The 21,243-nt window shown below is 45.1% G+C and overlaps 2 protein-coding genes across 2 annotated transcripts in view; both read right to left on the minus strand.

Annotated features, from left to right (window-relative positions):
* The window catches only part of LOC133062492 (protein diaphanous homolog 1-like), a 45,157-nt gene extending 39,080 nt beyond the window's left edge, over positions 1-6,077 (minus strand). The window contains exon 1 of the mRNA XM_061151561.1: positions 5,880-6,077. Within this exon, the coding sequence (XP_061007544.1) occupies positions 5,880-5,996 (117 nt within the window). The 5' untranslated portion in view covers positions 5,997-6,077. The remainder of the gene's footprint in view (positions 1-5,879) is intronic.
* Positions 6,078-8,177: 2,100 nt separating this feature from the next.
* On the minus strand, positions 8,178-21,205 carry HDAC3 (histone deacetylase 3). Its single transcript, XM_061151563.1, has 15 exons — positions 21,072-21,205; positions 20,882-20,964; positions 19,413-19,555; positions 17,034-17,115; positions 16,847-16,903; positions 16,666-16,721; positions 16,145-16,278; positions 15,585-15,665; positions 15,131-15,204; positions 14,910-14,974; positions 13,483-13,572; positions 13,306-13,364; positions 12,976-13,055; positions 12,512-12,669; positions 8,178-8,831 (listed from the first exon to the last, which is right to left on the minus strand). Exons 1-15 carry the CDS (start codon positions 21,124-21,126, stop codon positions 8,762-8,764), a joined length of 1,287 nt encoding a protein of 428 aa, XP_061007546.1. The 5' UTR covers positions 21,127-21,205; the 3' UTR covers positions 8,178-8,761.
* Positions 21,206-21,243: the final 38 nt, after the last annotated feature.

Raw genomic sequence — 21,243 nt, forward strand, 5'->3', positions numbered from 1 at the left:
TAAATAAAATTATAAAAAAATAAATTATGGTAAACCCATACAATGTAATACTACTCTGTAATAAAAAAAATGAGCTATTAATATAGCTAACATAAATACATTATGCTGAAAGAAGCCAAAAGAAAGGATTCATACTGTGTATAATACCATTTATATAAGCTTCTAGAAAATACAAACAATCTACAGTTAAAGAAAGCAAATCAGTGATTAGTTACCTGAGCATTGGGGCACAAGGAGGGGTGAGAAGGAGAGATTACAATGAGGCAGAAGGAACTGTTGAGGGTGTGGGATATATTCATTATCTTGACGATGGTAATGGCTTCACAAATTGTGCGCTAAATATATGCAGTTTATTATATGTTATTTATACACCAATAAAAAAAGATGGTTAGGGTTAACAGCCAGAAAGGTGAAGACCCTGAATAAAGTAAATAAAGTATGAGCTACTTGGCAGGCGGAGGACGGGGGGATGAGAGGGGAAGTGAGGGTTATCTTTTTACTTGACCCTCAAGTTCTAACATAGTTTTAAAAAAGCAGCTATATCTGAGATATAAGCCTACTACCTTGGTTTTCTGTAACCTTTAGGATCAAAGACAGTTTATAAATCAATCTCTGCTGGATCCTTAAAGTATGCTAAGTCTTAAAAGAAAATGAAAATCCTATTGCTTTCAAACAGTATTATTCCTAAAACAGGGAATAAGTCACAATCAGAAACCTGGAAAAATCTTCTAGGACACCATAAACTCTACCTGTATCTGCTACCCTGACAAAATGCCAAAGCAGCTACTGCCTAAAGACCACTTATAATCACAGCCAAGGATAAAATTTCCCATCTTCCATACAACATGGCTTCCACACACGAATGCAACGTGTTTCTCTTAATTCAGTTCATTATGACAATTCTTTCTTGTGTCCCCTTATCCGTCTCATCCCCCTTCTTGGAGGGAAGAAAATTTAAGCAACTATTTAAAGGACAAATTGATACTCCCTAATTGTCACAGAACTATACAACAGAGTCACTTTCTTCAATATTTTCTCTCTGTCTCAAGAGTTTCTAGCATATCTCTTTCTTTTACATGATCACTTTCTTCCAAGATCCTGAAATTTACTAAAGGAAATGTAGAATCCAAAATCTATGCTTTTTTCCTGAGCTGGTTATTTATTCAATTTTCTACCTACAACTGTAAGAAGGGATTGCTGCTGCACTGAGTGGGTGTTTGGGCTTGATGACATTTAAAGGCCCTTCCAACTCTAAAATTTTAAGACTACCATTCATAGCAAGCGTTAATAATGAATGAAGTAAGAATCTCCAAGCTGAAAGAACAATGATTAACCCAGAGTTATCCTGTAATCAGTGGTAAAATTCCTTAAAATACTGGTCTCAATTTCCCTTTTCCTTCAATAACTTTACTCTCTTAAAAGAGTTCTTCGATTAGAAAAATTGTTTGGAAAAAAAAGAAAAATTGTTAAAAAAAAAAAAGCAGGTAGATAATAAGATATGTTCATAGTGATTAAAATATTCTTTACTTTTCAATTTTAGCTTTGAAGTTTTAAGAAATTTCAGCATCAACATCTTTTACTACTACTGATTCCCCAAAGGCCTGGATATCCAAAGGGCTAGAATCAGCTCTTACAGCAGCTGGGCAATATTAAAAAAACAAAGAGGGAGGGAATGACAGACAGCAGGGTAGGGAGAGAGGGCTGGCATGGTCTCACCTGGTCTCACCTAACCCTAATCAGGGACAACCAATCAATGGTGCTCTGCTGGTTAGCAAGTGGTGATTTTTTCCCTACTGCTTTCAAATAAAAGTGATAAAGAATAGAAGGTTCAACATAATAAATAAAAACACAAGGTTTGTTTGAATATGGGGATGCTTTTGGTAGTCATGAATGATTTCAACTGAGACACAAAATGATAGAAAACACCACCTGCATGTACAAACTGTTTCTCTACAATACCGAGTATTTCCTGTTAATAAACATTAACCTGTTCTTCTAATTCACACCTTATCTTTTAAGCCTCTATTACATTTCACTGAAAATATAACACTCTCCAAGAATAACTTGGCAATCCATTTACAAAATACACTGAGCACCCCAGGGGTAACAAAAAGTGATTTTACCACAGAGGGAATAAAATTAGTCTATTCTGACCTGTATACCCATCAACAAAGTTAAATCATTCCTCACTTGTTACTATTTTCTTAGCTTTTTAAATAAACAATTAACAAGTCATAAAATTTTCAACTCTTTTCATAAAAATATCCCAACATTTAACAACTCTCTCAAGAGATTTAAATGCTGAGGCATTCCCTCAGTTTCACCTCCTATGAAGAGGATTTCCTTAGAGACAAGTGAAAATAACATTATCCAGTGATCCTTGGGCTCTGTCTTTAAAGACTAGGCAGGCAGAGAGCAAATCTTTCAGGTATCATGCAGTCATCTCAAACTCTCAGTAACATTCCTGTAGGTTTCCCTCCCTCTTTTCAAACTATGTAATCCCTGTGTTTATAAACTTTCAAAAAACACAAATGACTTGTATAAAGTTCTCTGCATACTCCTTGGTTTTGAGCGACCTTTTGGATCAAAGTTAGTATCTTTAAGAGGAAAGAAGCAGGAACAACTCTACTTCTTTTATAATCTTCACCTTTCCTAATATTTGTTTAAAATTCTGCCTAGCATCCTTCATCCTTGCTCTCATTTTGGATGGACAGGGATCTACAACTAAACGTACTTTCACTCTCACTTTGCTTTTAGAAACTGCAACATGGTAAAAATTTAACATAGATGTCCAACAATAAACAAGATTTTTAAAAGTACATACCTTGTACTGTCTCTAATCCCACATTAAGCTTGTTTTACAAAGTTAGGCTCCTAGCTGAATAAAGATGCAATAGTCTTTCTTAAAACAGATCAATCCTTGATTGTACGGGAAGACATGCAGTCTACAAAATGCAGAAATGCTCTGCAGCCTCCTAACATCCTGCTTACACTTACTCCCCTTACACATATTTCAGAAATCAGTCTATCTGACACCCACACTCATCACTGCTAAAAAGTAAGAAAACACTGTTCATTTAGCATTTTTATCTTCCTTTGTCTTAAGGGCTTCCGAAAGGAACTGAAATAATGCTGGACGAGGGATAAGCTCATGGCCCACCCAGAGACAGACTGAAGAACCAAGGAATAGAACACCAGACAGCCTGGCTTCACCACACACATTTGCATCTCGAACATGTTTTAAAAAGATGATCCTCACCGCTTTTTCAACTTAGGCTCTTTGTGTCCTTTTCACACAAGCTACCTCAAAGAGTAAAGAGCAAATCTTTGGTAACTTGTGAGTTCTGTATTCTCATCAGTTGATCTGCACTTAGAATCCGCATAAGCTTGGAAAGGTATACAGCAGCTAAAGGGATTAGTAACTCCTCAGATGCAAACAAATAATCTTCAGGCACACTCAGTCCAAACGAGTGCAGTTTTATAAAATGTATTCTTAATGGAGTTCCCGAGGACACACACTAGAAAAGGTGGAGTAGGCGAAACCCCTTTGACTTCACTTTTAGCCTACAGTTCAAGAAAACTAAGCCATGGGTAACAGAAGCAAACCAGCAATCTCACCCACTCTACCCACCCCCACATACATACACAGACACAAAGAGAAGTGGATTGCAATGCTCCTCCTCGGCTCTCATTTCCACAGAGTTCTTACATAAAAAGCAATGAGAAAGAATATGGTAAAGTCTTGAGGTATGGTATAGTTGGCAATAAAGGGGTTAAACAGCACTACTTTCCTGGAAACCTACCAACCCCCAGCCAGGAATGCAATTCTCCTCACTACCTGTGTGTGTTACATATTTTCTAAAAATTCAGCAGATTAAGAGTTAAGAAAAACACCTCGAAAGAAAAAGAGAACTTGGTTCAGCTCCACCCTCCCTAAAGCAAATACCAACAACTCTGAGCCAAATCCTCTCAGCATACACAAGACTCCATGGACATTCCAAAAACAGGTGAAAAGAAGTTCAATTTCCTCAGGTATCTCACCTTTCAGCCCCAAATACTTAGCAGAATTCACAAATTAGTGAAACTCATGTTAGGTAAAACAAAAGCACACATAAAATTCCATTTAGAATTTGAAAAAATTTGCAAGTCACAAAGGCCACTATAAATCAGCAAAAATAGCTGGAATTCGGGTGAGTAAGGTCAAATAGTACCCATGGAAACAAAAGCAAAACAAAAGGATACAGAAATAGAAGATATACGGGCCCTAAAGCTTAAGACTTAGCAGGAAAGCTCCCTAACTAGAGTGTCATGCTTATCCTAAGGAAACCTGGGAGAATGTTGCTTTGATCACCAGTGAGGGAAAGTTGTCACTACTATTAAACCCACATTTCTGGGGGGAAAAAAAGATAGTCACCAGATAAAAACAGGCACTGACTTGACAGCCTATAGTCACTGGAAAGGACAGTCCAGAAACACCTGTCTTGATGGAAATAGGTAGGAAGAGATGAGTCACTATTTTAAATCTGTTCAGTACTCTCCACAGCTCAACCCTCTACATCCCAAAGCAACATTATCTTCCTATTTTCATCACTTTCTCAGTTTTCTTCCCAAACTTGTGGAGTTGCATCAGAATGCTAATGGGTGGGGATAAGAGAAAAGAGAAAGAGGGAAAGTTAGAAACCATTTGGTTAGTAGAAAGAGACACTGGGGCGGCAGAGTGAATTACCTGGGAGAGAAGACTACAAAACTAGTTAGGAACGGTTATTAAGATCCAAGACGCCCTATCTTGGACAGCGCCCCCTATCTTTCCCTAGATAGAGTAAAAACCAAGATTCAGTGTGGGCAAAGATAATAAGATACCACGGTGTTACATGAACACCAGTATTCTTTCAGATTGGAAGTAACTGGCACCTGAAGAAAGTCTGACTCTTCTACAGGTCGGGAAAAAGGTTATCAGTGTAGCCTTGGGCACAGGAGGTAGCGGAAGAGCCGAGGAGATTGTTATCATGAAAATGCATAGAAGACAATGTAATCAGGTACTCAAAAACTTCTGGACCAACTTTTAGTCCAACTTCTTCCCCGTGGGGGAGGGTGATCACCACTCTTAAGTCAAGAAGGGCATATTCTTGAGAGAAGTTCCAATCCCCTGACAAGAGACCGATTAGCAACAGGGCAAAGAGACAGGTTCTCTGGATGGGGAAATACTGGAAAGCCAACTACCGTCATACCCAACGATTATAGGAACTGGGCAGGAACCCATTTCTGCAGTCACAAGGACAAACGTCCAAGGGAAGAGGGAAGGTAGCGCCCAAGTCAGGTAACATTCCTGAGGGGAAGGATTATCAGGTGACACCCGGCTGAGGGCCCAGAGAGGGGACTGGGCGGGAGCAAAGTTAGCAGGTGAAAGGGATCAAGCTTGGGGAAGGAAGTGACCTTTGAAGAAGCAAATAAGAAGAAACCAAAAAAGGGGGGAAGGGTAGTAAGAGAAAATGGACCCAAAAAGCACTGAGGCTAGAGATAGAGAAGGCGTGTTCGGGTAACGGAGGAAGAAGAAAGGAAGTGGGGCTGAGAGGGAAGAGACAGGGTTGAGACGGTCCAGGGCTACGCGGGCAAGGGCAGAACATGAGGGAGGGGAGAGGGGGGGAGAAAGCCCCGAGGCTGCCAGGGCAAGAGCCGGGTGGGACTCCGGGGACTCCCGAGGTCCCAGAACGGTCGGAGGTCGGGCTTCGGAGCCCAGCGCCGAGCAAAACGAGGAAGGGAGGCGCGGGGGCGGCTCCCTAGAAACGGGCGTGCACCCCAGGGCCAGCTGCCGGTGGTCTCTGGGTCCTGAGGGCGGTTAAGGGGCCAGCCTGAGGGAACCAGGTGGGAGGGACACTCACAAATTTCTTGGATTTGCCGCCGTCGCCGCCTGCCGAAGGCAGCTCGTCCGGGTTCCGGCCCTTCTTCTTGTCCCGGGTCCCGCGGCCGGGTCCCAGGCCCCCGCCGGGCGGCTCCATGTCCAGGTCTGCGTTGCTAGTGACCCCGCGCCCACGCCGCTCCCGCCCGGCAGCTCCAAGCCCGCCGCCGCTGCTGCCGCCGCCGCCGCCGCCGCCGCCCAGCAGCTTCTCAGTCCGCCGCCGCGCCCCGCCTCATTAGCATGCCGGGCTGCGCGCGCCTCATGAATATACAACGACGACGCCTCGCTCCCGCCCGCCTGCCCCACTTCCGCCCGGACCCGCAGCCCCTACCAACGGGGGAAGGGAGAGGGTGGAGGAAAGCCGCGGAAGCGCACTACCTGCCTGGCGGGCCTAACCATTTGGACTCACGTGGGGGGGTGGTGAGTGGGCGGTGTAACTCTCTGGGACAGCGCCGCCTGCCGGTTGGAGCGGCGCAGGCCTCCCTGCTCCCACGCAGTGCCCACGTGGCTGTGAAGCCTGAACCCTCTCACCCCACAGACCGAGATATTACCTGAACCAAAAAAATCGCATGAGAGAGACTTATCCTGGCAGAAAATTTAGTGCCAGGCTTTCCAGGATAATAGTTTTTATGTGTTCAATACCCATGGAGCACACGAAAAAATAAAGCGATAGCTACCATTTATGTGCCAAGAACAGAGCTTGGTTCAGGGCCAGTGCTAGAGCAAACTCTACTAGCTCTGGAGTTCAATTACCTAGTTCTAAATCCCAGGTCTACTACGTTCCATGTTCCTAATCTGGAAAAACTAGTTATTGCCATTGCTGTGCCTGAAACTTAATAATAGTTAACCATTTACCATACACTTGTTCTATGCCAGACCCTATGCAAAAACACAAGTATTTTCTTACTGAATCTCCACAATGGCATGTGACAGATTCCACTAGTCTCACCATTTTAAGGACAGGAAATTTGTACAATGACAACTGAAGTGACTTCCCCAAGGACACATAATTGACACACAAAAAAAATTAAAACCAGGTTGGTCTGATTGCCAAGCCCTGTGTTTAAAAAGGATTCCCTACTGACATGAAGAACTAACTGGAAAAGACCCTGATGCTGGGAAAAACTGAAGGCAAAAGGAGAAGGGGACGACAGTAGGAGAAGGGGACAACAGATGGTTGGATGGCATTACCAACTCAATTAACGTGAGTTTGAGTAGGCTCTGGGAGTTGGTGATGAATAGGGAAGACTGGCATGCTGCAGTCCATGGGGTCCCAAAGAGTTGGACACAACTGAGCGACTGAACTCAACTGAATTGACATAAACCAAACTGAGTGAAAAGAACAGGCATTCTTCAAAAGTGTTTTCTTTGCTCTACTAGCTTGACTCTTCCCTCACCAATTTCCTCTATTCTCCCAGCTACATCTGGTCCCTTGTGTGAAAAGCATGTGGCACCCAGTAGGCCTTCAAACTCTGGACTTAATTATCTTGCTCAGAACCAGCAAAAGATTTCAACTGCATGTTCCTGGAGGACAGCCAGTGACTCACTAGGGAGCCACCAGCGCTCAATCTAGGGTCTGGTATGTTACAAGGAGTCTGCCAAAACGGCTGGCTCCTAAATCTGACCTTCAGCTTTTACCTTTCACTTTCTAATTGCCTGATGGAGAGTTGCATAGGACTGCCCAGCGCACATTTCAAAATCAATTTGTCCAAAACTGTCCCAAACAGCTACTTACTTTCTAAGCTAGAGTGTTGAGAAACAGACAGGATCAAAGCATGGAAGGAGTGATCCAGGTATTACTCTTCTTTCCCATACCATTGTCTACATCTACTAAGGCATTTCTCTTCCTTCCTACTGGACTGTAAACTCCAGGGAAGAGTCTGTATTTGTGGCTACTATAGTATCCAGCATCATTCTTCACATAAACAATGAAGATAATGAGCAACTGCTTATATCAGGCACTGTGTTAAGTACCTGATGTGTTTTCTCAGTGTATCTTAACTAGCATCACCAATCCAAACACCCAGGACTAAAAACCTGAAGTCATCCTCTATTCCCTCTCTTAAGCTACTAATCTGCCCAGGTTTGTCTAACTCTTAATTAAATGCTCTATTAATGCCCCATATATGAGTACAATAATCCATGTAGAATCCTTATGCACAGGTACTAATGTAAGGTAAGTGTTAACTATGTTAACTATGACTTTTATTATATACATCATCATCCCATTTCCTCTCTTCATACACAGGCAGCTAGTAAGAAGAATATTCCTACAAAGGCAAAAGGTACAAAAAATACCAACTTGGTTTATTGGATAAAAAGAGTGGTAAAATGGACATAAAACCAAAAGTCAGAACAAGACGTTTTCACATCCTCCCCCATCTCAAAACCGTACTTCCCATCATCTGGGCTAGGATGTTAAGGAGCCAGAGCCCCCTAAAATCCTTTACTCTTCACCTGCACTGGAAGCAAGGCCTATAGTAGGAGAATCCAGGAGAGGAGGAGGCCAAAGGCAACCTTACTCCTGTCTGCCCCTTCACTCCTGAAGTCTCTGGATTGGAAGGAAGTAGGGAAGGAATAAGCAAGCCAAAAGGGCTAGGACTGGCCTCTAGGGCCCAAGCCCAGGCTTTCCTAGAGATGGCTATCCTTGTCCCCATTCTATCCTTAATAGGTACCATTCTCAGGCCTTGATGGAGAGAAGAAAGGGGTTGGTTCAAGAACCAGATGTGGTCTCCAAACCCTCCCCCAGCACTGGTAAAAGCTCTGAAAGTAACCTGACCAGGGGTGGGAGAACCACACTTTTTCCCTCCCACCCAACCAAGAGGTAAAAAGGAATTCCTGGGGACATAACAAGCCCAGCTCCTCCTAAATCTCCACGTCGCTTTCCTTGTCATTGTCATGATCTCCATCATAGAATTCGTTGGGTGCCTCTGGCCTACAAAGCAAGGGAAGAGAGAAAGAGAGGTCAGGCTCCCACTCTCCACAGTTCAGTCTTCTCCCATATAGGCACCCTGTCTGGAGCCACTTCTCAGGCCCCCACTGTCAGGGAACCACTCCTCTCCTTCTGTTGGTAGAGACTGATTGCTATTCATTCATCCACTCAGGTAGTCAATAAACATTTACTGACAGACTACTCTGTGCCAGACACTGTCGTAAGCCTTAGCGAGACAGGAGAGAATAAACCAGATGACATTTCTGCCTATCTTCAAAAAACTTACCTAATAAATGAGACTGACAATAACTAACAAAGTAAAAACAAAAATTTCACATGGTGGAAAGCACTATGAATAAAATGAAATAAAAGGATGTGACTAAGAGTTACAGGAGAAAAAGGGTAAAATTTCAGACAGGATTATTACGAACAGCTGTTCTGACAAGGTAAGACCTGAAGACTAACAAGAAGCTGGACAGGCAAACATCTCAGGAAGACCACTTCAAGCTGTAAGAAAACCAAGTACAGAAGTTAGAAGGTTATGAGGAAGACAGGTGAGAAAAGTGAGAGAAGGAGGTCAAGACAGCTAGAGGAGAGAGAGTCATTAGAAATGAGACCAGGGACGAGGGTAAGGGCCAGCATGCAGGGCCTTTTAAAGTCATCATCAGAAATTTGGACTTTCTTCTAAGTGCAAGGGAAAGGAGCATTTCTAGCAGAGAAGTGACATATTATAAACCTGTATGTAGTGGGTGAAGGGATATGAAAGCAATACAAGACCCAATATGTACCCAATTCTGATTTCTTTTTGGAAAACTGTTCTCTGGGAGAACATGAATAACTAAGTTATCTTGCCCACAGCTGTTAACTGAGAAAGAAGGGAGAAAGTCATCAAAGAGAAGTTGGGGAACAAAATCAGGAAAGGCTCCCTCTGCCTGGAGAGCAAAGTCTCAGTTACCTCTAAGTGGACAAGGGTTAAAGGTGAGGAGACTTGGGTTTGAATCTCAGCCCTGGTATTTAACTAGCTGTGAGAACTTCGGAAAGCTACTTAATCTCTCTGAACCTTAGATTCCTCTTCTGTTAATTTAAGAATCGCACCTCTCAGGGTTGTCGGATGGCAAGAGAATGATGACTTGATGGCACTGTATCATGTATAATTTAATATAAATATCAGATCCTATATAGCTGATATGCTACAAGCATCAAAGACAAGGAACTCAGTGGATAGTCCAACAGTAACAGGGCTTAGGACAGGAAGAGGCCAGAGGCTTCTGCTGGCTGTTGAGAACAGGCTGTATAATGTAGAGGCAAGGCCCAGATACCAACCTGGAATCACAGATGAAAAAAATAAACTTTTCTAAAAGGAAGAAACTGAAAAACAGATTTTTAAGATCAATTTCCAGAAGTCAAGCCTCAGAGACCTGGAGAAGCTGAGATTGAGATGATGGGTCAAAAAGGATCCCTGAGGCCAGATGTTTAGATACATCCTCAACCAAGGGAGGAAATGAAGGGGTACACATGGAGGAGAAGGGTTGGAGTGGTCCCAAGAGTCTAAGCTGTAAAACCCAGGTCCAGCGGAGAGATCTGGAAGTATGAACTCTTAAGACAGAGAGAAGATTCTGGAAAGGACTGAGAAGCCCATCAGACTCTGCAGCAGAGTCAGCTCAGACTTCTTAACAGTGCGTGGGAGCAGGACCAGGTGTCCTGCAAACATCCAGCTGTGGTTATCCCCAGTCACGTAAGGAAATCTGTTCTCTATTAAATGCATCTGTTTCTGCACTTCTGAGTTCTCTTGTCTTTTTCCTTCATTTTTCAGAAAAGCTTGTTTCAGCTTTTGTGGTTTTTTTAAGTCTATTCTGGTTGCTTTTTCCCCTAATTTAGTGCATCTGTAAATATTTTAATATGTATCTCAGGAAGGTAAAGATATTTAAAAAGACACACATACACACAATACAACTATCACACCTGAAAAAATTAACAGAGGAAAGAAATCCAAGGGCCTTACAAGAGCAGTATATGTGCAGTGACCTGTCCAGCTTGTAATCTGGAAAGAGTCAGTAAAATGCTGGCAAGAATATAAACTGTTATAGACTGTCTGGAAGGCAGTTTGGCAACAACAAAAAAAAAACTTTACTGCACACAGCCTTTGACCTAGCAACAACAAGTCCAGGAATCTAACCCATTCAAGCACTCAAAGACGTACATACACGGGGATTCGCTGCCACACTCTTTGTAACAGTGAAAAAAACAGGAAATAATGTAAATGCCTGTCCATGGCACTTGGTTAAATTATAGCTATGTCCACACAATGGAATATTATACAGCTAATTAAATAACAAAGCAGATTTATATATATATATTGGCACAGAAAAATACACTAGTAAAAAAAAAAACTTGGAAATTGTAGAACATGTACAGAATGATCCAACTTTTATTAAAAAAAAAAAAGACTGCACAACACTGAAAATGAGTGTATGTATGCCCTTGTGTTTATACATAAATGTTGAACAGTGCAGTTGTCATCTACAGAAACTGTAACATGGACTTAGAACTGGACATGGAACAACAGACTGGTTCCAACTCAGGAAAGGAGTACGTCAAGGCTGTATATTGTCACCCTGCTTATTTAACTTATGTGCAGAGTACATCGTGAGAAACACTGGGCTAGATGAAGCACAAGCTGGAATCAAGATTGCCGGGAGAAATATCAATAACCTCAGATATGCAAATAACACCACCCTGATGGCAGAAAGTGAAGAACTAAAGAGCCTCTTGATGAAAGTGAAAGAGGAGCATGAAAAAGTTGGCTTAAAACTCAACATTTAGAAAACTAAGATCATGGCATTTGGTCCCATCACTTCATGGCAAATAGATGGGGAAACAGTGGAAACAGTGGCAGACTTAATTTTCTTGGGCTCCAAAATCACTTCAGATGGTGACTGCAGCCATGAAATTAAAAGATGTTTACTCCTTGGAAGAAAAGTTATGACCAACCTAGACAGCATATTAAAAAGCAGAGACATTACTTTGCCAACAAAGGTCTGTCTAGTCAAGGCTACGGTTTTTCCAGTAGTCATGTATGGATGTGAGAGTTGGACTATAAAGAAAGCTGAGCACAGAAGAATTGATGGTTTTGAACTGTGGTGTTGGAGAAGACTCTTGAGAGTCCCTTGGACTGCAAGGAGATCCAACCAGTCCATCCTAAAGGAGATCAGTCCTGGGTGTTCATTGGAAGGACTGATGCTGAAGCTGAAACTCCAATACTTTGGCCACTGATGTGAAGAGCTGACTCATTGGAAAAGACCCTGATGCTGGGAAAGATTGAGAGCAGGAGGAGAAGGGGATGACAGAGGATGAGATGGTTGGATGGCATCACCGACTCAATGGACATGAGTTTGAGTAAACTCCGGGAGTTGGTGATGGACAGGTAGGCCTGGCGTGCTGCAGTCCATGGGGTCGCAAAGAGTCGGACATGACTGAGCGACTGAACTGAACTGAAAAGTTTTACAATAAATGTATGTCACTTACATCATTAAATCAGGGCAAAAAAAAAGCATGGGATGGCTGCATACTGAAGAAGGTAAACTGAGGACAATTAGACTAATGCTGTCTAACTTACTTTTCCCCTCTTACTTTTTCCCCCAAAGCTTGCTGGAATTCCCTCCTCTTATGTCCCTACTCCAGACCTGCTGTAGTTTTCCTCGGGACCCCTCTCCTCCGCATCAGCCTCATCAGTCCTGTCGTAGGTTAGGAGGTCTGCCGGCACATCGTGAATCTGGACGCTAGGTGCATGGTTCAGCATCTTCAGGTTTTCAAAGATTGTCTGGCGGATCTGGTCCAGATACTGGTTGGGGATGAGGAATAGACAATGAGCAGCTCCCAGTGACTCCCAGGATGTCAATGCCTGTAGTTGCCTTTTGTCCCTGCAGTCCTAGTTTCAGTCCTATTTTGCATCTTAGTTTGAATCCCCCAGCTGGTAACTGTCCGTCCTCCAAACCCTGACTGCCTGTGCTTTCACCGAGGCTGCCTACTAGCTGATAACAGAGATAGTGAGGGCTGAGATTCTCTTCCCTGGTTTCTCTGATTTCCCACATCCTGGACCTTTCCTTGGCTCCTCCACCCTTGTGCTCAGCTTCTCCAAGCTGCTGACCTGGCGTGAATTCTGATTCTCGATGCGGGTGCTGACATCTGGATGGAGCGTGAAGTCCGGGGCAAAGTACTCGAAGTATTCTTGGGGAAAAAGGAGGAGACATGATGGCTCAAATAGACACAGGCAGGTCCCAAGAGTTGCCTATCTCTTTCCTTTCCATCCAAAACACCTACATAACAGCTGCTCAACCTCTTCCCCGCTCTGGGCCCAGGGGTTTAGTCTGCAGAGCTCTGAGAAAGTCAAACTTCCCACCCGCTTTCAAACCAGGCCATTCTATGGTCTTGTGAGAATGGCCTTCTTGCTGTGGGGGCATCATGGGGTGGTCCTTACCACTATAGGGAAGCTCTTCACTAATGGCCTCTTCTACCAGCAGCGATGTCTCATATGTCCTGAAACAAACCAGGAGGGCAGGCTGAGCGAGTGGGCTGAAAGGTCCACTGGCCATTTCTCAGGGAGCCCCTAGCTCACACTGTACAAGGGAGAGGAGAAAACATGGGGCATGCTCACCAGCAGCGGGCAACATTCCGGACAGTGTAGCCACCACCACCTAGCACCAGCAGAGGGATATTGAAGCTCTTGACATATTCAACGCATTCCCTGTTAAAAGAAACCAGAGGAATGGGTGGAAGAAGTTTTCAAAAGCCAGAGAACACACTTCTAGCGACTAACTGGAAAGGGGCACAAGGAAACTAGGAATGTTCTGTATCTTGATCTTGGTAGTGAAAATCACTGAGCTATATCCCTGAGATATGCACATTTTATTGTCTGCACGTTGTGTCTCAGTGAAATTTAAAACAGACTGCACTCTCACCTCTGTCCTGCTCAGCACCCACCCTGGCACCCCACCTGTTAATCAACTAGTCTCACCAATGTAGCAGCAAGTGCTGTCAGTTTAGCCACCAAAATATAACTCATATCACCTACCTCTCTCCCCCGCCACCTCCTCCAACTTAGCCCCCTGTCTAAGACAACACCAAGAGCTCCCTAACTGGTCTTCCCACTTCCACTCCTGTGTGCCCAGTCCCACCCCAAACCTTTCTCCATTCAGCACTCAGAGCAGCGGCTTTTTTTTTTCGGCCGTGCCTCAAGGCATGTGAGATCTTACTTCCCCAACCAGGGATCAAGCCCATGCCTCCTGCAGTGGAAGTGCAGAGTCCTAACCACTGAACTGCCAGGGAAGTCTTGAGCAGTCACTTTAAAACGAAAGCTGGATCATGTCACTTCTCTGCTTAAAACCTGTCAACAGTTTCCCAACACATTTGAAATATAATCCAGACTCCTTAGCAAGGTCTAAAGGCTCTGCACGACCCCAACGCTGCCGACTTCTCAGACGTCACCTCAAACCACCTCCAGCCTGCTCTCTGTGTTCCACCTGACTGGTTTTACTTCATCTCCTCCATGACACCCTCTGCCCTGTCTCGGCGTGTCTGCACGCGCTTTTCTCACTGCTTGGGATGGACCTCTCTCTCTTCCTCTTATGGCTCACTCCTTTTAGGCTCCAGGTCTCAGCTCAGAATTTTGGAAAACTGCTTCCAAATCACAGTATCTAAAGTAGTTTCTCCACTGTTATCCCATATCTTAACTTTCTATCTTTTTCTTCTATAGAATTTATAACAATCTACCTATCTTGTTTGCTCACTTATAGTTTTGCCTGTTTCCTAGGCTGAACTGTAAACTCCATAGGAGTTCCCTGACTGCCTCCCCATCTCCTAGTATGATGCCTGGAACACAAAGGGTGCTTAATAAAAACCTAATGTGAATGTTGCCAACTGGGGAACCCTGCTCAAGATGACACTTCTGGTTCAAAGTACAACATGTAGCTATTTTGGAGTCCCAAAAGGAGGTGAGGCCTGTTTCCCAGCTACCCCCGTTCCATGTATTGAGGCCCAAGGCCACTTGAAAACCTGGGGGAGTGGAAGGAGAGCAGTTCTCACCCGTGTCCTCTAATGCTGAGGTTGAAGCAGCCCAATCGATCACAGCCCAGAGAGTCAGCTCCACACTGCAAAAATCAAAACCCCAGGTGGCTGCAGTGAGAGAACTACTCAGAATGTCACCAAAGTCCTTCACTTCCCTTCCCCCACCAGCCTAGGGATTCTCCTCTTTCCTGCTCTCTTCCCTCAAGCCTGAGGGCCTGAGGAGGCACTGACCGTATTACCTGGAGCACAATGCACGTGGGTTGGTAGAAGTCCACCACCTGGTTGATAACTGGCTGGAAAAGGTGCTTGTAACCTGGGAGAGGGCCAAAGATGGGCACCTGGCACCCCAAGGGGATGGGGAGACAGGGAACAAAAGGAAAAAGGGGGTTCAGAGAGCGTGTAGCCCAGGAAAGGGGCAACCCAAAGGGACAACCATTGGTTCCGAACTTCTGGGTGGGGAAGTTCATGAGACTTCTGGAGGGACCGATGGAAGCTAATGACCTTTTTCCCAGAAAAATGCACATACACACAATATGTTGCATACAATTTCCGGGGAGTTCATGGTCCCTCTGAAGGCCATTCATCCTGAAGGACACCTGGCCCAACAGTAGATAATACCAGGCAGAAGAGGTTAACTCAAGGAGGGAGACAGAGAAGGAGTCTAGTGAGCAAGGAGAAGACTTTAGTACGTACTCTGGTCATCAATGCCATCCCGCAGGGGTACATTGAGGCAGTAGTAGCGGCCACTCTCTGCTCCAACTTCATACATGTCACCTGTGGGGAAGAGGTGGGTGGGGGTGCCGGCTGCTTCAACCCCACCATGTACTCTGAGGGCCTCTCACTCCATCTTTGTACGTCTGCCACACACTCCCTCAAACCACTAAGTCTCTTGCAGCTTGCATTCAATCAACAGATACTCTTGGAGGGCCTACTATGAGCCAAGCTGTGAACTAGGTATCGGGATACAACAGGAAAAAGAACTAACGAAATAAATGAAATCCCACCAAGCTCATATTCTTGGGAGACAGGCATGATTAGGTGGGAGACAGTAAACAAAACAAAACCCCACAATAAATTCAAACAGCAATCAGTGCTTGAAAAGAAAAAAGCAGAGTGATGTGACAGAGTAACAGGGTGATCAGGAAAGGTTTCTCCAAGGAGGGACCACCTGAACTGAGACCTGAGCCTGCGAAGGAGGCAGTCATGGTAAGAGCTGAGGAGTGTGAAGGGGACAGGCATTCCTATTCCCATACCTGTGCCAGGGAAGAAGTAGTTTCCATACTTGTGGAAAGATACTGTCATGACTCGGTCAGTGAGGTAGAAGGCTTCCTGAACCCCATCGCCATGGTGGATGTCAATATCAATGTAGAGCACCCGAGGGTGGTACCTAGGGTGAGGGCAAAGCCAGCGTCTGAGGCAGAGGTGAAACCCAGGAGGAAAAGCCCCCATCCCACTCCTCCCAAACACAAGGCCAGAAATTATGAAGATTCTACTTTGGCCCAAGTCACCTGAAACCTAATACCACCAGTTCCCTAAGGGCAACCCTGGGGCTCCAGCCTGGAGGCAGGGACAGGAGAGGGATGTGCAGAGAAGGCTGAAATGTGAGCAGGCAGCGGGGAATCTGCAGCAGAGCACAGGAAGAGGCAGCCTGAGAAAAGCATCAAGAACTCAGGAGAAGCTAGGGTGGGGCTGGAGGTCAGGGTCAGGGCCAGGGCAGTCTCAGACCTCAGCCAAGAGCCTCGTAAGTGGCCCCATCTCCTCCCGGGCTACTTACTTGAGCAGCTCCAGGATGCCAATCACAATGTCATTGACATAGCAGAAACCAGAAGCCTATGGTAAGATAGTATAGTGCTATTACAAAGAAGAACAATTCCTCCACCCAGCTGCCCCCCGACTGCCATCCTGACCTCCTACCCTAGCGGAGCTGTTGTCTCCCCCATTACCTCCTCACTCACCTCAAACTTCTTGGCGTGGTGCAGACCACCAGCCCAATTAATGGCAATATCACAGATCTGAAAGACAAATGCCCAACTCATAATCCTTCTCCTGCCCACCCTCAAAGCTGGGAGCTCAGGATCACAGTTAAGGCCTTGGATTCAGGGACCCACAGGAAGGGGGAAACAGGACTCAGGGTATAGTTACCTTGTTGTTCAGCTGGGTTGCTCCTTGCAGAGATGCACCTGTGTAACGGGAGCAGAACTCAAACAGCCCGGGAAACACGGGGCTGCAGGAAGAAGAGCAAGTCAGAGCCCTTTTTCCTCTGTCCACTTCCTTCCTTCACCCTTCTCCCCAGCCCAAAGCCCTATAGTCTCCTTTCTTCAATAACCCCTTCTGCCCCTCCTACATACCCAAGTTATCTGCAAATTTATTCAACAAATATTTTGGACCAAGCCATATACTGAGACTTGTTCGAGGCACTGGATGGGAAGTAGAGAAGCACAGTGATTGTAGTGCTAGTTGCACAAAGAGCAATCACAGGGCCCCAGGCTGTGGGTGAGGGTGGACTTTACATTCCCAGACCTATAAAGTAAACTCAAAACTAGTAGGAGCAATAACACAAAAAACAAGAAAGCTCCCAAGACAGCACGTGCCAGAACAACCCAATGAGCAGGGTAGTGTGTGCGGGACAGACCTCTGGGGCTGGTGTGGTCAAGAAAGCCTTCATGACATGAAGCTTTGTGGTGGCTTGAAGGCTGTGAAGGCCCTGGAGGCTGAATGGGGAACAAAAGGTATTCTGAGAAGACACCCTGTGCAGCAGAGGTGTGGGGATAAGGTTGGCAAGGTGCTCATTGCCGGCCTAAGGAGTCGGCCTCAATCCTCCAGCCCAGTCTGCTTCTATTGGTAGGCTCTTTCGGGGAAACCGATTGGTGTAGTGTTTAAAAACCTAGCCTCTGGACCTGAATCCTGCCATTGCCACTGTCCAGGCTAAGTTATCAAAATCTCCTCAAATTTCAATGTATGTACTTAATGCTTACCATCATGAAAAGGACTACTACATCTCAGGGTTGGTGTAAGAATTAAGTGGATACACCAGTAATCCTCAGCACAGCAGAGTAAATTACTCAAGAAACTGTAGCTGTTATAGGAAACTATAGGATCAACAGCCTCATTTCATCAAAAAATAAATTCAAGGAATTCCCTGGCAATCTAGTGGTTAGGACTCCATGTTTTCACTGCAGAGGGCCTGGGTTCAATCACTGGTCAGGGAACTAAGATCCTGCAAGCCAAGGCATGGCAAAAATAAATAAATTCAAAGGCAAGAAGGAAACATTAAGGGTTAAAAGTCTTAAGAGATGGAGCCACCAAATACAATATGTGGACCTTGTTTAAATCCTAATTTAAATAAATCAACTGCAAAAAAGAAAAAAATGTGAGACAACTGGAGAAACTTAAGTACTGACTGCACATTTGATGATATGAATTACTGTTGATTTTTCAGGTGTGATGATACTATGCATTTTTTTAAAGAGTATCATTTGGAGATATATAGTAACATATTTATAGACAAAAGGGAGTGACATCTCAAATTAGCTTTAAAATAACCTAACGTGGGGGACAGAGATGAAGCAAGATTAGCCATCTGCTCTAAGTGTTGCAGCTCGGTGATGGATAGATGGGGGTTCACTGTACTATTCTACTTGCAGAAATGTTTAAAATTTTCCCTAATAAATAAAAAGTTTAAAAATGAATGGAGCAGCTGGCAGCTGTTGTGGTCACTATCTTTTAGTGGATGCAGACTAGAGTGGAAGCAAGGATCATGGCTTATCTTTGTTAGCCACCTTTTCCCCACAAGACTCTGAGCTGACTTCTCATATGAAATAAGCTCAACATAAATGTGGTTGTACCTAAACACTCTCTTGCTTTTTAAAACCCTCCAATGACTTCTCCCTGCTCTAGAAGTTAAAAACCCCAATTCATAATAGGGCTGTTTATTTTTTAAAGGCCCTACCTATCTCTTTAGACACAATTCAGATCACTCTTCAGATATCGTGCATGGCCTTTTTTCTGTTCCTTAAATAAGTCACACTCTGTCCTGCTGCAGACCCTTAGGGCATGTTGTCCCTACTTTCCATTCCTCCCCTCATCCTCCAACCTCCCAACTATCTTTCACCTAATTACTTCCTACTTTCTTTAGAACTCAACCCAATTTTCATTACTTCCTCTAGGAAGCCGCCACTGACCAGCGCCAGCCCAGGCTAGATAATTCTCCCGTGTCTACCCTCTCATAGTCTGTCATGTACCTCTCCTCTAAAGGACTTAGCCCAAGGGCTTATATTAAAATTGTGTTGGTATTGTTTATCATTGCATCCCTAGCACTTAGCATAGGGCCTGGCCCACAGCCAATAACCAATCAATATTTGTTGAATAAGCCAATGAGTAAATGATGATTCATTGACAAGTATTCCCCACCCCACCCACCTACATATCTTCCATTGCTGCCATAAGGTCTCACTCGAGTATTCTCACTGAAATGCCTGGCATCAAGTTGCCTGGCATCAAAGGTCCCAGTTCTCCCCTTACCAGTCATCGCCCACGTTGAAGGCATTAAGGCTCTTTGTAAAGCCTTGCATATTGGTGGGGCTGACTCTCTGCAGGAAGTCGATGTAGTCCTCAGAGTGGAAGCGGCACATGTCATGCTGGGAGGCCTGGTATGGCTTGAAGACCTTGAGAGGGAAACACAAGATGAAGTCAGGCAGGGTCAGTCCTACTCATCCGGCTGAGACTGACCACACTGAGCCCAGCCCTGGGGACTGTCCAGAAACACACACAGCAGTCCCCTTGCCCCCTCCCCTCTAATCCTTGTTATTCTATGAGACAAACGTCTGTGAAGAAGAGAGACTCTTGATTAGCTTGAGAGTTTCTTATGATCAAGCCCTTTAAAGACCACTGGGCCTGCCTTTTCCTTCCTACCTCCAGCCCAGCCTTTTCTACCTTCTCAAACCTTAACTCCCTTCACCTGCCCTGTTCTCTGGATCTCCTATTCCTTATTCTCATTGTACTCATCTCCCCTGGGTGCTGACTCTGTCCTCTCTCTCCTCTGAGTTCTTCTTAATTTTGGAATCAAATAATATGGGACACACAATAACCTTCTAATTAAAACCCAAGATGCCCAGGTGCTAAGCCAAAGATTTATTATCTCTTGAGAGGACCACATGCTTTAGAAATTGGACAAAAGCAAAAAATTTTTCCTCCCCAGAAAATGCTCATAGGCACACATAGGCAAACAATTTCAAAAGCCAGAGATTCAGGCATTAAGATCACCTCAGTCGTTTCTATGATCAATTCACTAGTCTGTGGCTCAGCACAAGCAGTGGACACTCATTCATGCTGCTGGCTAATTCCCCTTGCAATGCACAAGGGCCGTATGTTATGATCACATATCACACTGCTATAAATTCCAAGCCAGGGACAGACAGGATGTGTATACAGGGGGAGATGGAGGAATGAGTAGTAATTAAATGGAACTCTGTGTGTGGGCGGGGGTATTCTAGATTGAAAAGGGAATATCCAGAACACCTCCTACTGTCCTCCACACACATACACATTTACACACAGGGCCACAAAGTCCTCCCTAGAACTCTGGCTTGGCGGTGGAGAGAGGTGGCAGAGGAGAAGGGGTGGGAATGAGGGTAAACCTCATATCCAGATACACTGAGCCAGCCGCTTTCCCTTCCCTGAGGTCACAGAACTATCCTAAGATGCAAGGGAGGGAAATACTCTGTGTCTGCAAACCAGCTCCACACCACCCTAACCGTAGGCCAAAGGTTGGTCCACTTGAGGTCAAAAGGTGGCCGACCTAAAAACTAACTCTCATTAAGTCAGTGGATGCACCCACCAACATTCTGCATATGGGAGTGCTCCTGATTCCGTCAATCCACCTCCCCGCTGCCTGGGGTGGGTCACTCTTGATGCATTCAGTGCAGCCTACCTATCCCTAAGGCCGCAGCTCGTCCCCACCCTCAATCCCCAGCAGAAGCCGTGAGACTCACGATCATCTTCTTATAGAGGCCGTAGTGCAGGACCAGACTATGAGTCAATGCCAAGCGATGGGGCTTCATAGGGTGACCAGCCCCTGGGGGTGGGAGAAGAGAGTTCGTCAGTACCCATCCCTGGAGTTGTAGGCCCGGCTTCGAAACCTCCGCGTCCCGAAATCCCTCGCGTGCAATGTTGCTCCCTCACCGTAGTGGAAGTTGCCCACGTCGGGGTCGTAGAAATAGGCCACAGTCTTGGCCATGGTGCCGGCGGGACCAGGCCCCGCGCCTCCGCCGCCAGCCTGTCCACCTGCCCCACCCCCGGCCTTGCGTGCTGCGTAAGCACGCTGCCTGCCTCTGCGGAACCAGGAAACCCAAGC

Source organism: Dama dama, chromosome 9 (genome assembly GCF_033118175.1).
Source record: "Dama dama isolate Ldn47 chromosome 9, ASM3311817v1, whole genome shotgun sequence".
Taxonomy (NCBI): domain Eukaryota; kingdom Metazoa; phylum Chordata; class Mammalia; order Artiodactyla; family Cervidae; genus Dama; species Dama dama.

Coding starts and splice junctions, on each gene's coding strand:
- HDAC3 (XM_061151563.1), bottom strand. CDS start 21,126: ATGGCCAAGACTGTGGCCTATTTCTACGACCCCGACGTGGGCAACTTC. Junction 20,965..21,071: donor CGTGGGCAACTTCCACTACG/GTGAGGGAGCAA, acceptor TCCCACCCCCAG/GGGCTGGTCACCCTATGAAG. Junction 8,832..12,511: donor CCCGAGGAAAACTACAGCAG/GTCTGGAGTAGG, acceptor CTTGCTTTGTAG/GCCAGAGGCACCCAACGAAT.